The following is a 14674-nucleotide window of genomic DNA, read 5'->3' as shown; positions in this document are numbered from 1 at the left end:
AGCTGCAGAAAGCTTCCTCCAAAAAGGCCCCTTTTCATCAGCCCTCGACGTTAACGTCCCCCAGAGTCGCCATATTGCTAGGATTGATAAAAGCACAAGACGAAAACGGAGATATGATGGGGACGGTTGCATGGAAATGCACTTTGGGAGAGACGAGGTCTGTATTTCTTCAAAGTCTAGTTTCTATCATGAATCACGTACCCCCGCAAGCCTCTCTATTCAAGGCTTCAGGGTGATTTTCGTCCAGACTCTACATTCCTGGTGTATGACATTAGATAGATATACATGTATGTACGCCGCTCAAATAGGCGACATACGACCGGCCCTTCTCGGCGAGCTCATGACGCCGAGCGGCAGTCCGCTGTTGATACACGACGTGATGCCACAAACGGGCCACGGATTTGATACAAGACCCCAGTGGGGGTAGCCTATGTGGCTTACTTGGTGCGCTTGGCAGCCAACTCCTTCTGGTAGTTGGCAATGAGCTCCTTTCTGCGGGATTGTTAGCATGCATGATACACAAACATCAGGTGAGCAAGAAGACGTACTGGAGGTGGGGAGGAGCAGCGGCGTAGTGGCTGAACTCCATGGAGAACTCGCCCTTGCCCTGGGTGGCGGCACGGAGCTGAGAGCTGAAGCCGAACATGGCGTTGAGACTGCAGTCGGCGATGAGAGTGAAGTCTTCGGTGCCAACCTCGGTGTCGTGGATGGTGGCGTTGCGCTTGTTCATGAGCATGATGATGTTACCCTGGAACTCGTTGGGGGCGGTGATGGTGGTCTTCATCAGGGGCTCGAGGACCTGGCCACCGGCCTCGTCGAAGGCCTTGCGGAAAGCCATCTGGGTGGCCAGGCTGAAGGCGTGATCGGAGGAATCGGTAACGTGGGTGGAACCGTCGTTGACAATCATCTTGGTACCAATGACCCTGTGGCCGAGGAGGGGACCCCTCTCGGTGACCTCCTCGAAGCCCTTGCCACAAGCGGAAAGGAACTTGTCGGGAATGGTGCCACCAACGACCTGGGTCTCGAAGAAGTTCTTCTCGGGGTCCTCGAAGGGCTCGATCCAACCAGCGACACGGGCGTAGTCACCAGGGCCACCAGACTGTCTCTTGAAGAGGAAGTCGTAGTCGGTCCTGCGGGAGATGGTCTCGCGGTACGAGACGCGGGGCTTGCCGGTCTCGCAGTCGACTTTGTACTCGCGGCGGAGACGCTCGACGTAAATCTCGAGATGCAGTTCGCCCATGCCGGAGATGATGGTCTCCTCGGACTCCTCGTCGACGTGCAGACGGAAGGTGGGGTCCTCGCGCTGGAAACGGTTCATGGCCTTGGAGAAGTTGTCGGCGTCGCTGGTGCGCTTGGGCTTAATGGACAGCGACATGACGGCGTCGGGGACGAACATGGAGGACATGGTGTAGGGCAGGTTTCCGTCGGTGAAGGTGTCGCCGGAGGCGCAGTCGACACCGAAGACGGCACAGATCTCGCCGGCGCCGATCTCGTTGACGTCCTCCATCTCGTTGGAGTGCATGCGGACGATGCGGGGGATGCGAACCTTCTTGTCGGTGCGGGAGTTGAACAGGTAGGATCCCTTGCGGAGCTTGCCCTGGTAGACGCGGATGTAGGTGAGCTGGCCGTAGTTGTTCTCCTCGAGCTTGAAGGCGAGTCCGACGAAGGGGAGCGAGTTGTAGGGCACCAGCTTGACCTCGGTCTCGTCGCGCTTCCTGTCCAGAGCCTTGTTCTCGACCTCGGAGGGGTTGGGCAGGTAGTCACAGACGGCGTCAAGGACGGTCTGGATACCCTTGTCGGCGAGGGCGGAACCCATCATGACGGGGGAGAACTTCAGGGCGATGGTAGCACGGCGGATGGCGGCCTTGATCTGGGGAATGGTCGGGGTCTGCTCCTCGAGGAAGATCTCGGCAATCTCGTCGTCGACATCGGCAAGCTTCTCAATGAGTTCCTGGCGCTTCTCCTCGACGATGTCGGCGTAGCCGTTGGGGAGATCAGCGACCTTGACCTGGGTGCCACGGGGGCCCTCAAAGTAGTAAGCCTTCTTCTCGATGATGTCAATGACGCCCTGGAACTCGTTCTCGGCACCGATGGGGACCTGGATCGCGGCGGCGGGGATCTTGAGCTTCTTGTTGATCTGCTCGACGGCCTTCCAGGGGTTGGCACCCATACGGTCCATCTTGTTCACAAAGCTGATGCGGGGGACGTTGTAGCGCTTCATCTGACGGTCGACGGTGATGGTCTGGGACTGGACACCACTGACGGCGCAGAGAATCATGACGGCACCGTCGAGAACACGCAGGGCGCGCTCGACCTCGATAGTGAAGTCAATGTGACCGGGGGTATCGATGATGTTGATGTGGTATGTTTCGTCTTTTCCGTTTTCCTTCTTAGTCCAGTCGGCGAAGGTGGCCGCAGACTGGATGGTGATGCCTTTTTCTCTCTCGAGATCCATAGAGTCCATCTTGGCGCCGACGGAGTCCTTTCCGCGGACCTCGTGGATAGCCTTGATCTTGCCAGAGTAGAAGAGAACTCGCTCGGTACATGTCGTCTTTCCGGAGTCGATGTGGGCGGCGATACCGATATTGCGCACGCGGGAGAGACGCTGGGCCTCCTCGGGGCTCATCTTGGCGGCGACGACCTCGGGGGTCAGGGCGGCGGCATTCTCCTGGGCCAGCTTCAGGGCCTCCTCAGCGGCAGATCGCACGCGGGGGGTCGTGGAGAACGCACGCCTTGCGAGCTTCCATGATGCCGGGGTCGCTTGGGTGGTGGCGGCGGCAGGAGCAGCAGCCTTCACGTTGACGGCGATGCTGAAAGGCCGACTCGAAGGCTTTGCGCCTGTAAAGAGGCCGCCATTCGGCACTCTGACGGCCCTGGGAGCCCTCATCGTGACCAAAAGCGTATGCGGCGTATACAGAAGGGAAAGAATGGAGTAGGTAGAACTACGAAAAGAGGGAGATGGGACCCATTGGAGACAGGATGGTCTGATAGCGCACTTTTTTTTGCACTCCCACACAATGCATGCGAAACTTTTTTTTTGCAGGGGTCCGAATTCGCGCCGGCCGCGACGGCACGTGTTTTCGTGGAGAAGTGGGGCGTTCCCGGAGCTGGACGAATGGCTGCTGCGGGATTACGCCGGCCGGTTCAACGGCGACGGGTCAGGCATTTGGTGGTATTCACAATTGGCATTCTTTTCCTTTTCTGAAATGCATTGTCTTGCGGATTTTGATGTTTCTCGGCTATGAAAGATTGGCCTTGACGTATTTCTCGAGCTTCTCCAGAGCTTCCTTGAGCACCTCCGTGTGGCACACATAGCCAATGCGGACATAGCCCGGGAAGTCCTTCCCATCCCCGAAGCATCTGGACCCAGGTACGAAGAACACCTTCGTTTTGTTGAGAACATCCAGGCAAAACTTAACATCATCTACCGGCTTTCCACCATGGGTGAATTGGACAAATGCCGTGGTTCCCGCCTTGGGCTTGACCCAGGAGCAGACGTTCTTATGCTTTTCGATGAAGGCTTCTAGCAACGCCTTGTTCGTGTTAGCGAGCGCGACGTTACGCTTTAGCAACGGCTTCCAAACTGGCCGTGAAAGCGCATAGGAAGCGATCTGATCATCTATCTGGGACACGCTGATGGTGGTGTAGTCTCTTGCTGAAGCGATTGCCTGGATAAGGCCCTTGTCTTTTGATGCGATCCAGCCGATCCGGATGCCAGCCAACGCATAAGACTTGGACATGGAACCTGTGACAATAACCTTTTCGTAGCCAAAAGTGGTGACCGGGGGCGGCACTTCGGAGCCATCCTCGAAGAAATTGTGAAAAAGCGGGCGGTAAACCTCGTCTGAAAAGAGGATGAGGTTGTGAGTTTTGGCAAAGGCGACGATGTCCTTGAGCACTGTGGTGGGGATTGGTGCTCCTGTGGGGTTATTTGGGTTGTTGATGATTATCATCTGCAATACTATTAGTCAATAAAACCGCAGAGGACGAGAGGGAGGAATGCCTTAGTGTTGGACTTGACGAGACCCTCGAGTTCTTTGACATCCGGAACGAAGCCATTCTCCCCCTTCAGTCTCCATAGTGAGACGTCCGCACCCAGACTCTCGGGAACGCCATAGAGCTGTTGATACGTGGGATACACACAGATGACGTGGTCGCCGGGGTTGACGAGAGTGTAGAGCAACAGGAAGTTGGCTCCAATAGCGCCTTGGGTGATGAGAACATCGTCCTGTTCAAGAATACTTCGGTCGCCCGAACCATCACTGCCGCACAATTCCGCGACTCGTTGTCGGAGGGGATCAGAGCCGCGGATGGGTCCGTAGACGAGCTTGGTGGAGAAGTCGATCGGGCCTGGAGCGCTCTTGTCCTCGGAGAGTCCCATCAACTCATCCACGGAGACGGAGGCGGCGCAGGTTTCGGCGATGTTGAGGCATCCTGGGGTAGTCTCATACTCGTCCATCCATTGCTCCACCTCGAAGGCCGCAATTCGGACCATGTTGGAGGATTCCGCTGTAGGGAGCAATTGACAACTCGATGGGCAGTAGTGAGGACGGTTTCGGTAGACGAAATCACGGCGTAGAATTGGATTGACACAACGCCAAGGCCTTACGGAGACCGAATTCGAGGTTCTCAAACAGTTGCTGGCGGTAACTTTGAAGACCGCTTCGACCTTTTAACGTGGGAGTACGTATCGGGTGTTGCGTGTGAATTCTGAGAGCACGGGCGACATGTCAGACACCAGCGCCCTCCTCCCGCAGTCTAATGCATGACAACGACCCGTCAACAGGGCGCCAGGCGCGCATAGGAACCGGCAGCACTAAGAAACCAGCCGGAGGGTCCAAGGGCAGAGGAACAGACGGATCGGTTCCCCTAAGAGAGTTTGGAAATGGGTATTCAGATCCGAGCCAGGGTTGCATTGGTACAGCAGCTTGAGCAAGATCAGACTGCGTGGGCTTGGAGCTCTGACCTGCCGGAGTCACTTTCCGCCAGATGCCCACGAGACCCGAGTCACAAAAAAAAAAAAAAAAAGAGATAAAGCGTCTATGGCCGACTCGAATTGGTTTCATTTTACCAACCTTTTGATGACAGCGGACTGCAAGACGGTAAGTCGGATTGTAAACCTCTGTCATGGCGCCTTTGGATTTCACCGATGTAGAATGCTTGCAAGCCCACTAGAAACATCCCACAGGGGAATTCGAGTGCCTCGGCTGTGGCTTAGATGGGCTACTGCGCACGAGACCAGTCCTCTGATTGCAATGTTGAGTCGTGGCTGAAGTAACAACTGTTTGAGTTGGCCTGACACTTGGCCATGCTCTTCACTTCTTCTTCAGTTACAAACCACATTGGCGGACGGTCGGGTGGGATCCAGACATCCTTGTTGTGAGGCTTCTCCACACTTCCCCAGCTCCCGAATCCGCCCAGGATCTGGCGGCAGTGTCAGTCGTCACAGAAAGCATGATTTTGAGAGGGCGGGGTCCTGTCCTGGATGTTGACTATGTATTGTGTTTATCCGCGAGAAGACGCTGGCCATGTCGCAGCCAAGACACGCTGTTCTTTTCTTAGAGGTACGAGTCGTTGACATGGCGGGACAGATGCCCTACCTTGGGCATGTGTGGGCTGAAGATTAGCATGTCAGATGGACTGCGTAATGTTCTGTGCTTGTCTTGTCAACATGTGGCTTACTTTGCGCTTAGGACCGGATTCATTGCGAGGCGTCGTTTCAATGGGCAATTCGCCGCCAGATGAGCGGGTAGATGTTAGCAAGAGTGTAATGCTCATGGATCTGGCTCCTGGCGTGTTCCCTGTTCCTAGTCTCCCTCTCTCAAAGACAGGTACAGACAGACAGATTGTTGGGGGTTATTCTTAGCGTCAGTCTGCCCGCCGTCCCGTCCCACGCAGCTGGTTGCCTGAGCGGGCAGCGGAAAACAGCGCAAGCAACCAAGACCAGACACCCGAACTCTGTTGCGTTGTGGTTGTACTTCCATGTGGGAGCACTTGTTGGAGTTCAGCCACCCCACGGGACGCTGGTGCGTGTTTCCGACAGGCGCAGTGGGGTAGACGTGTCCACTGTGACGCCACCGTACAGGTGTCCAGGTCGCTGTAACTGAGGTGTGCGGCGCGTTGCTGGGCGGCGGAACGTGGGACGTGGGAGCCAAGCGGGCACGCGGGTTATTATCGGCCGTGTGTACGTACTCTCGTCGCCTACACTACAACACCCACGACCTAAGACCTTCTTGGGGACCTACCCCAGCTTCCTCCTTCAGCAAGGTACCGGCTCCGTCACTCGGCCAGCTTGGACTGCGGTGCCACAAGGTCACAGGTACGTCGTCTATCTGCCCATCTACCTACCTGCCTGCCTACCTATCTTCCGCTCTCTTCTTCCTGCCACCGCAGTCAACCCGAGCCAGAGCTTCTTCGCCATCCGCCGCTCTGCTGCTATTCATCCATCACTCCGTTTGCTAACCTTCATGTTCCCTTTTCTCTTCTGACATCGTCTGTTTCCTTTAGTCGCCTTCACCATCGACGATAACCCCGAGCCCGCTCTTTCGTCCGCTTATCGGTGCGGCGTCGTCTCTCCGTCGAAACGCCCATCATGGCTCCTCCAAGCCTGAGGAGCCTCCTCATCGGGGCCCTGGCATGTCTTCCAACACTCGCCATGGCCCAGCGTAACTATTCTACCGCCGACATGCTGCGAGCTCAGCTGACGCTGCTCGACGATCGTCCCGACAACTGCCCTCCCTGGTGAGTTCCATCTCGCCTCTCGCGACCTTGTCGAATCCGCTATTGGCACTTCGAACCGCTGTCGGGATTGCGACCATGACCCCAAGGCTGACAACGTTGCGCGCAGCTTCAACTGTCTCCTCCCCGCCCACAAGTGCACCCAGTTCGCCGGCTGCAATGACTATACAGGCAAATGCAACTGTCCCGAAGGTTTTGGCGGTGATGACTGCCTCGAACCACGTACGCCGCCCACTTCTGAACCGCTTTGTCGCACAAGCGAAGCGCATCACTGACAACCCCGACAGTTTGCGGTTCCCTCTCCCGTGGCGACAACACGGACAGGCCACGACGATCTGGCGACCTTTGCGAATGCGACGACGGCTGGACCGGCATCAACTGCAACGTCTGCACGAGTAACCAGGCGTGTAACGCTCTAATGCCCTCTCAAGAGGGTGGCGTGTGCTACCAGAATGGCGAGGTCATTAACCACAACTACCAGATCTGTGATGTCACCAACAAGAAGATTACCGACCTTCTGGGCGACAAGCGACCTCAGGTTACCTTCACTTGTAAGAAAGAGGAGGGTAACTGTGACTTCCAGTGTAAGTCCGAGCCGAGTCCTTGCGCTTCAAGCTCCGAGTCAACAACTGTTGCTAACCATCCTCAGTCTGGGTTGACGAGCGCGAGTCCTTCTACTGCCATTTGACCGAGTGCTCGTCCAAGGCCGATATCAACGAGAGCCAGAATAGCACCGATTACAAGTGCAACAAGATCGAGTGCAATTGCATCTCCGAGCGAATGCTTTGTGGCGAAAATGGTTCCGTCGACATTAGCGACTTCCTCGTCGAGGAGATCAAGGGCCCCGCCGAGTTTGAGTGTCTTCAAAAGAATGGAGGGATCAACAACTGCGCGTTTAAAGAGCCCGCAATGGACGATCTCATCCTTCAGCTGATCGGCGACAGCAGCATCCAGCTCACTTGCCGTTCCGGCGAGTGTCTGTATCACACCGAGGTCCCTGGCTACGAGCGCCCCGTCAAGAAGATCAACACTCCACTTATCGCCAGCATCATCGCGGCATGCTCCCTGTTTGTCGTTGCCATCATTCTTCTCACCTGGTACCTGTCTAGAAGGCAGTTCAACTATGGTGCTATCGCCTTGGATGACTCGGATGATGAGAGCTTGAAGCTTATGACCAACCACAAGCCCGCCTCTCTGTACTTCGAGAATGTTGCCTACGAGCTCAACGGCAAGAGGATCTTGAACAACATCCAAGGCATGGCCCATCCCGGAGAGGTCACCGCCATCATGGGTGCATCGGGTGCTGGAAAGACTACATTCCTTGATATTCTGGCTCGGAAAAACAAACGCGGTAACATTTCTGGCGACTTCTTCGTCAACGGCGAGAAGGTAAACGACACGGACTACAAGAATGTCATTGGATTCGTCGACCAGGAGGACACGATGTTGCCCACCCTCACGGTGCATGAGACTATTCTCAACAGCGCGCTTCTCCGTTTACCTCGCAATATGGGTCGAACCGCCAAGGAACAGCGCGTCTTCGAAGTCGAGAAGCAACTCGGAATCTACCACATTCGTGATTCGCTGATTGGCTCTGAGGAAGGCAAGGGCCGAGGTATCTCTGGCGGAGAGAAACGCAGAGTTGGTATCGCCTGTGAACTTGTCACCAGCCCCTCGATCCTGTTCTTGGATGAGCCTACTAGCGGTCTCGACGCCTACAATGCCTTCAACGTCATCGAGTGCCTGGTCACCTTGGCCAAGAACTACAAGCGAACCGTTGTTTTCACGATTCACCAGCCGCGATCCAACATTGTGGCGCTTTTCGACCGACTCATCTTGCTGGCGCGCGGAGGCGCAGTCTACTCCGGCCCCTTTTCGCAATGCCAGGGCTACTTCGACCGCATTGGATACTCATGCCCTCCCGGTTTCAACATTGCAGACTACCTAGTCGACCTCACGATGCATGCCGGATCTACTACGTCAGAGGATGATGGCACCCTCAACGCGGAAGTCGCCAGCCTGGGACCCAGCAGCACTACTGCTGTTAAGTCCATCGCGAGCATCCCTGGAAGCATTGCTGAGGACAGTGGTGTCGAATCTTCCACTTCGCGCCCAAAGAACAGCCGCCGCGACTCGGTCAGGATTCGTCAGGAGCGGGAGCTCTACACGCGTCGCAAGAACACCGTCGACACAGCGGCCTCCTCCGACGCTGGCGGTGAGGATGTTGGATCTTACAAGCTACAGAACCAACCTGCTGGCTTTGTTCCCACGATCAACGTTGAGGATCCCCATGATCTCCCCCCTGCTGCCTATATCGGTACCGATCTGGACATGTTGATCAGATCCTTTGCGGAGTCGGATATCGCTGGTTCGACACACGATGAGATCCAGCAATCGATTTCAGCTGCCCGAGGCGCCAACGGACAGAATGCGAACGGATACAACCCAGAGGGCCCTAACATCAACATCAGCGCTATCGGCAAGGGTTATGCTCGGGTCGGTCTTGGTCGCCAATTCATCATACTCTCCAACAGAACCTGGAAGAACCTCTACAGAAACCCGATTCTAATGTTGACGCACTACGCCATCGCCATCCTTCTCGCGGTCCTGTCGGGATACCTGTTTTACGGCTTGACTGACGATATTCCCGGATTCCAAAACCGCTTGGGTCTTTTCTTCTTCCTCTTGGCTCTTTTCGGGTTCAGCACACTCACGAGCTTGAACGTCTTTGCCACCGAGAGACTCTTGTTCGTGCGCGAGCGAGCCAACGGCTACTATCATCCCATCACATACTTTGCGGCCAAGCTTCTGTTCGACATCGTCCCCTTGAGAATCATCCCTCCCCTTCTCATGGGTGCCATCATTTACCCAATGACTGGCTTGGTCCCTGAAGCCGGCCATTTCTTCAAGTTCATCCTCGTCCTGGTCCTCTTCAACTTGGCTGCTGCCGCAATCTGCTTGTTCATCGGCATCATCTGCAAGGATGGCGGAGTGGCTAACTTGATTGGCAGCTTGGTCATGCTGTTCAGCTTGCTCTTTGCTGGCCTGCTGCTCAACCACAACGCTATTCCCAAGGCCGCTATCTGGCTTCAGACTCTGTCCATTTTCCACTACGGCTTCGAGTCTCTCATAGTCAACGAAGTCCTCCAACTCACATTGGTGGACAAGAAGTACGGACTAGACATCACTGTCCCTGGAGCTGCCATTCTCAGCTCCTTCGGATTCAACAATGATGCTCTCTGGACCGACGTTATTAGCCTCGGTGTCTTTGGAGTCGTCTTCATCATCCTTGCTTATGCTGCCATGCACATCCTTCTCGTTGAGAAGAGGTAACAGGCCATGCCTGCTGGCGGCAAAAGCACCTTTGGTATACGAGTGTACGATTATGGAGCATCAAGGCCGCCGACATCAAGAACGTGGCGGCTCCGGTCGTTTTCATAGAGATCCCGCAGACACATACAACAGTTTCTATTTCGACTGGCAAAAAAACTGCCAATGTGCATATGGGGTTCTTTGGCGTTGGAGGACATTTATGTCGTGTTAGTTTGATATCGATGGCTTTTTGTAATGCTACAAAGAATCTATGGTAGTACAAGTTGAATGCACCCGGGCCGACTTTGCACCCAGGCGTGACATGCCGATGCTGTCCGGTTCAAGCCACCACAACTGAAGATGTGAGATTCTACAGGGCTAAAACGTAATTTGTGTACGACCCGCCAGCTGAGCCGGCTCTTCAGTAATCTGAACCCTTCATCTTGCCACCGGTCAACTCCTCGGCAATTGTCTTCTGTCTGTTGACGGACCTGCTCCCTTCGGTCTGCTGCGAGTCGATGGCGTTCGTCTCTCTCTTGAACATTTCCTCCAACATGGTCTGCACCGTTGGGGGCGCTCCCCAGACGTCCCAAGCATTCTCCTGGTCCATGACCATAGACTGGCCCTGGCGCTTCCAGAAGTCCTCGGCGAACAGCCTGTCCAGCTCATCGTTCAGTTCCTCCTCGGTGACGATGAAGTTGGAGGCGTTGATGTACAATTCCATAAGCGCATCCCGTTTCGCATCGGTCTTCTGCTGAGCGAGGGCGGCGGTCTTGGCCTTGCTCGCCTCGGCACGCTCGTAACGGTGAGGATCAAGCTCCACAGACATTGTAGTCTTGAGAGATGACAGAACTGAGCTACGGGTGAGACGGTCGTCCTCACGCTCGGGGGCCTTGGCTGCGCGTGTGTTGTCAAGTCGACGCTGCCTCGAAGTGGCTGCTATGGCGTCGACGGTGGTCTTCTTGCGCTGGTAGAGTCCCTTGAGGGCGGTTTTGAGGTTCTCGCGACGGCTATCAGCCATGAGTCGGCGGTGCTCTCGGCGAGAGCCTGGCTCGACAGGCCTCTGGGATGCTTCGTTCGAGGGTGTCGGGGCCGTTTGTTCGAGGTATTCGGGCTTAACCTTGCGGTCCCCCTCCTTGCGCGGGAAGGGGTCGCGGGGCACGGGGAGGGTTCCCCTCATGACCTTGAGCTTCTGCTCAGAGGACTGAGATTGAGGCGGTACCGGGACCTGGATCCATTCGGGGGATTCGGGCGGCACTTTGAGGTTCGCAGTCGTGGCCGAGAAGGGTCGTGTGAGGTTCATGCTGGATCCAGCGGCGACGGGGAGCCGTGCCAGGCGCGCGCAGGCGCATCGTGATGACATTTTGGCCTAGTCGGCTTCGACCAACCGAATGGCACCGACTGTGAGGAGATTGACGGCGTTGGCAATGGAGTCGGCTCGCAGCTTGAGGTGACCTGCTGTGGTGGTAGGATCATGGACCTGAGAAATTCTCGATTGTCCAGGGTTTGATAGAAACACACCAGTGGCTTGACTAGAGGGGCAGATGGGTGGTCATTCCCCGTCTGCCAGCTGGTGAGCAGCACCAGTAAGAGATGACACCGGGGCGTGAATGTGCCAATTACAGTGGGGAGAGATGAATCGGAGTTTTGATTGGCTTGTCGGGGTCACGGCGCGTGCTTGACCCGAAGTCTCCAAAAATTTCAGTAACTCCACTAAAAAAATGCCAGGACCCCACCAGTGCGCAGAGAACTTCTTCTTTTGCGCGAGCTCCAACCTCCCTCTCTCAAACTTCCTTTACAACTCACCGACTTCAACTCCTGCCCAGTCTTCCTCCCTCTTCTCTTTCAATTTTACGACTGGGTGAGTTCGCGGTCACAAGAAGATGGGAACCGGCAAGAAAGAGGCGAACCGAAAGGTTCGCCAGGGCAAGACCGGCGATGGCATGGGCAATGTCAAGACCAAGGGCGAAAATTTCTACCGGTAAGCATGTTCACCTTCCTGCTTCAGGAACATGGCTTTTGGCCCCATTGGACGCGACCCTAACGTATATTTGCAGCTCTGCCAAGAGGGTGCGCCAATTGAATATCCTCAAGGATGGAAAGGCGCAGCGCAATGCCGACGGTGAGATCACCAAGGCCGCGTCGTTCCAGAGCCGCGAAGTTCCCAACGCCCGGATCGAGCCGAATCGCAAGTGGTTCAACAACACTCGAGTCATCTCCCAAGAGAGCTTGACAGCGTTTCGCAGTGCCATGGCGGAGAAGGCTGCCGACCCGTACTCGGTCCTCCTGAAGAGCAACAAGCTTCCCATGTCTCTCATCAAGGAAGGCGAGACCAACGGCCTCAAGAAGCACCAGGCCAAGATGACGATTGAGACATCATCATTCGGCAGCACGTTCGGCCCCAAGGCGCAGAGGAAGCGTGTCAAGATCAGCTCGGGCACCATCACGGACTTGATGGACGACGCGGACAAGAGCTTGGACACCTACAACGAGCGCCTCGAGCAGGCCAAGCTGCTCAGTGGAAACTCGGGACCTTCGGCGGACGGCGAGGACGAGGGTCACGTTACCATGTCGATCGAGCCCATCTTCAACAAGGGACAGAGCAAGCGTATCTGGAACGAGCTGTACCGCGTGTTGGATTCTTCCGACGTTGTCATCCACGTCCTTGACGCTCGCGACCCTCTGGGCACGCGCTGCAAGAGTGTTGAGAAATACCTCTCAGAGGAGGCTCCTCACAAGCACCTCATCTTCGTCTTGAATAAGACCGACTTGGTGCCTACCAGCGTTGCTGTAAGTTTTTGTCTCCTTCTTTTCCTACCTTTCCTTCAGACCCCAGTCGTTTTGTCAGGAATCCTTTCGCACTCTGTTGCCCTCAATGGAAGGTTCTCCGTTACACGCTGGGAATATCAAGGGTCGTCTCGCTGTCCTGGTCCTTGGATCAGGGCTGATGGGGTCCGTTTTGGATTTCCCATCATGAGATGAAATTGCATCACTTTGAGTTGAACTCTGCTAGTGCTCTTCCGAGCCTCGATGTGGCGGTTTTCTTAGTAGCGAAGCATACATATCATCACATATGACTGTGTCATTTGTTTTCTTAAGCGGAAACTAACAGGACACAGGCTCGTTGGGTGCGATACTTCTCCAAGGTCAGGCCCACACTCGCCATGCACTCTAGCATTACCAACCCCTTCGGCAAGGGAAGTTTGATTGAGCTGCTCAGACAGTACGCCAAGCTCCACAGCGAGCGCAAGCAGATCTCTGTCGGACTCATCGGCTATCCCAACGTCGGCAAGAGCAGTATTGTCAACACCTTGAGAAAGAAGAAGGTCGCCAACGTTGCGCCAATTCCTGGCGAGACCAAGGTCTGGCAATACATCACTCTCACCAAGAAGATCTGTAAGTCGCGTTCGCCCTTTTCGATGTTAATGTGCATCAGCTAACAAACCCAGACCTCATTGACTGCCCTGGTATCGTCCCGCCTTCTCAGACGGACACGCCTCAGGACCTGCTTCTGCGTGGTGTTGTGCGTGTCGAGAACGTCGAGCACCCTGAACAATACATCCCTGCCGTACTCGCCAAGGTGAAGCCTCACCACATGGAGAGGACTTACGAACTCAAGGGATGGAAGAACCACACCGAGTTCCTCGAGATGATTGCCCGAAAGAGCGGTCGTCTCCTCCGCAAGGGAGAGCCTGACGTGGATGGTGTCGCCAAGATGATCCTCAACGATTTCATGCGCGGCAAGATTCCCTGGTTCACTCCTGCGCCAGTGGATGACGATGCCGAGGCGGGTGAGGCAGTGGAGGGTCGCGGCGGTAGACTCGGAGAGATGCCTCTGAAGCGAAAGCGGGATGATGCTGAGAATGCTGAGAGCATGCCTGATACTTCGATGGGCCCTTCCACTGTCGCTGGTGACAGCGATGACGAGGAAGAGGAGGAGGAGGACGATGAGTTTGAGGGTTTCGGATCCGAAGACGGTAAGGCCGAGGGCGACAAGTCCTTGGCCGAGGCGTCTGAAGACGCCGGTGAAGCCTCGGACGATATGATCCCGCTGGATGCTGACTCTGATGACGACTCCGCAAGTGACAGTGAGGGTGGTGACGGCGCTGCCTCGGAGACGAGCTACAATACCTCGGTCCGTGCGATCTCGGATCGCGCCAGTACTAGGAGTACCAGGAGCAGCACTGCCGCCAAGAGGAGAAAGACATGAGGCTCTCTGAAAAGCTAGATGATGTTGATCCGTCGCGTAGCCGAAGTTTCGGCAACGTCGCCAGCTCGGGTAGGGAAACAGTCCAATCATCGTCGATCGGGCCGACTCAGGGACTCCAGATCCTAAAGTTCAGCGCCCGCCAGCGTGCGGTCACCGCACTGTTTGGTATGAGATCACAGGGCAACGGCAGCCGTTACAAACCTGATTGCGGCCTAAACCTGCACCCCGTTTCGATGTTGGGCGACCCGAATGCGGCTCTTCCGGAGAACCGCAAACCGCAAAACCCCTACTTCCCTGTTCCTCCCACCAGCCTGGCACGGGCTTTCAGCCGCAAGGTGTTTGTTCCGAGGCTCCGCACGCACGCGTCTGGGGAAGAGCTGAGCTTTGAAGTGTGTTTAACCGTATGATACCCAT

General features: G+C 55.7%; 3 protein-coding genes and 1 pseudogene across 4 annotated transcripts; 2 read left to right on the top strand and 2 right to left on the bottom strand.

Annotated features, from left to right (window-relative positions):
- Positions 1-437: 437 nt before the first annotated feature.
- GCG54_00013716 (Elongation factor G) lies at positions 438-4495 on the bottom strand (the record flags this gene model as incomplete). Its single annotated transcript, XM_045413564.1, has 4 exons — positions 438-492; positions 549-2995; positions 3261-3919; positions 3979-4495. The coding sequence occupies 4 exons, from the start codon at positions 4493-4495 to the stop codon at positions 438-440; spliced, it is 3678 nt and encodes a 1225-aa protein (XP_045269635.1).
- Positions 4496-6592: 2097 nt separating this feature from the next.
- On the top strand, positions 6593-10071 carry GCG54_00013715 (ABC transporter G family member; the record flags this gene model as incomplete). Its single annotated transcript, XM_045413563.1, has 4 exons — positions 6593-6741; positions 6848-6960; positions 7026-7322; positions 7388-10071. The coding sequence occupies 4 exons, from the start codon at positions 6593-6595 to the stop codon at positions 10069-10071; spliced, it is 3243 nt and encodes a 1080-aa protein (XP_045269634.1).
- A 400-nt stretch (positions 10072-10471) lies between these two features.
- Positions 10472-11413, bottom strand: GCG54_00013714 (uncharacterized protein; the record flags this gene model as incomplete). Its single annotated transcript, XM_045413562.1, has 1 exon — positions 10472-11413. The coding sequence occupies one exon, from the start codon at positions 11411-11413 to the stop codon at positions 10472-10474; it is 942 nt and encodes a 313-aa protein (XP_045269633.1).
- Positions 11414-11771: 358 nt separating this feature from the next.
- Positions 11772-14260, top strand: GCG54_00013713 (annotated as a pseudogene). The gene is given in 5 exon segments: positions 11772-11911; positions 11931-12031; positions 12108-12840; positions 13170-13446; positions 13500-14260. Coding segments are annotated over 5 exon segments (2012 nt in total).
- Positions 14261-14674: the final 414 nt, after the last annotated feature.

This window comes from Colletotrichum gloeosporioides (assembly GCF_011800055.1).
Source record: "Colletotrichum gloeosporioides strain Lc1 chromosome Unknown consensus_11, whole genome shotgun sequence".
NCBI classification, from domain to species: domain Eukaryota; kingdom Fungi; phylum Ascomycota; class Sordariomycetes; order Glomerellales; family Glomerellaceae; genus Colletotrichum; species Colletotrichum gloeosporioides.
The sequence above is the reverse complement of the archived record's forward strand: the minus strand, read 5'-3'. Positions and strand labels throughout refer to the sequence as shown.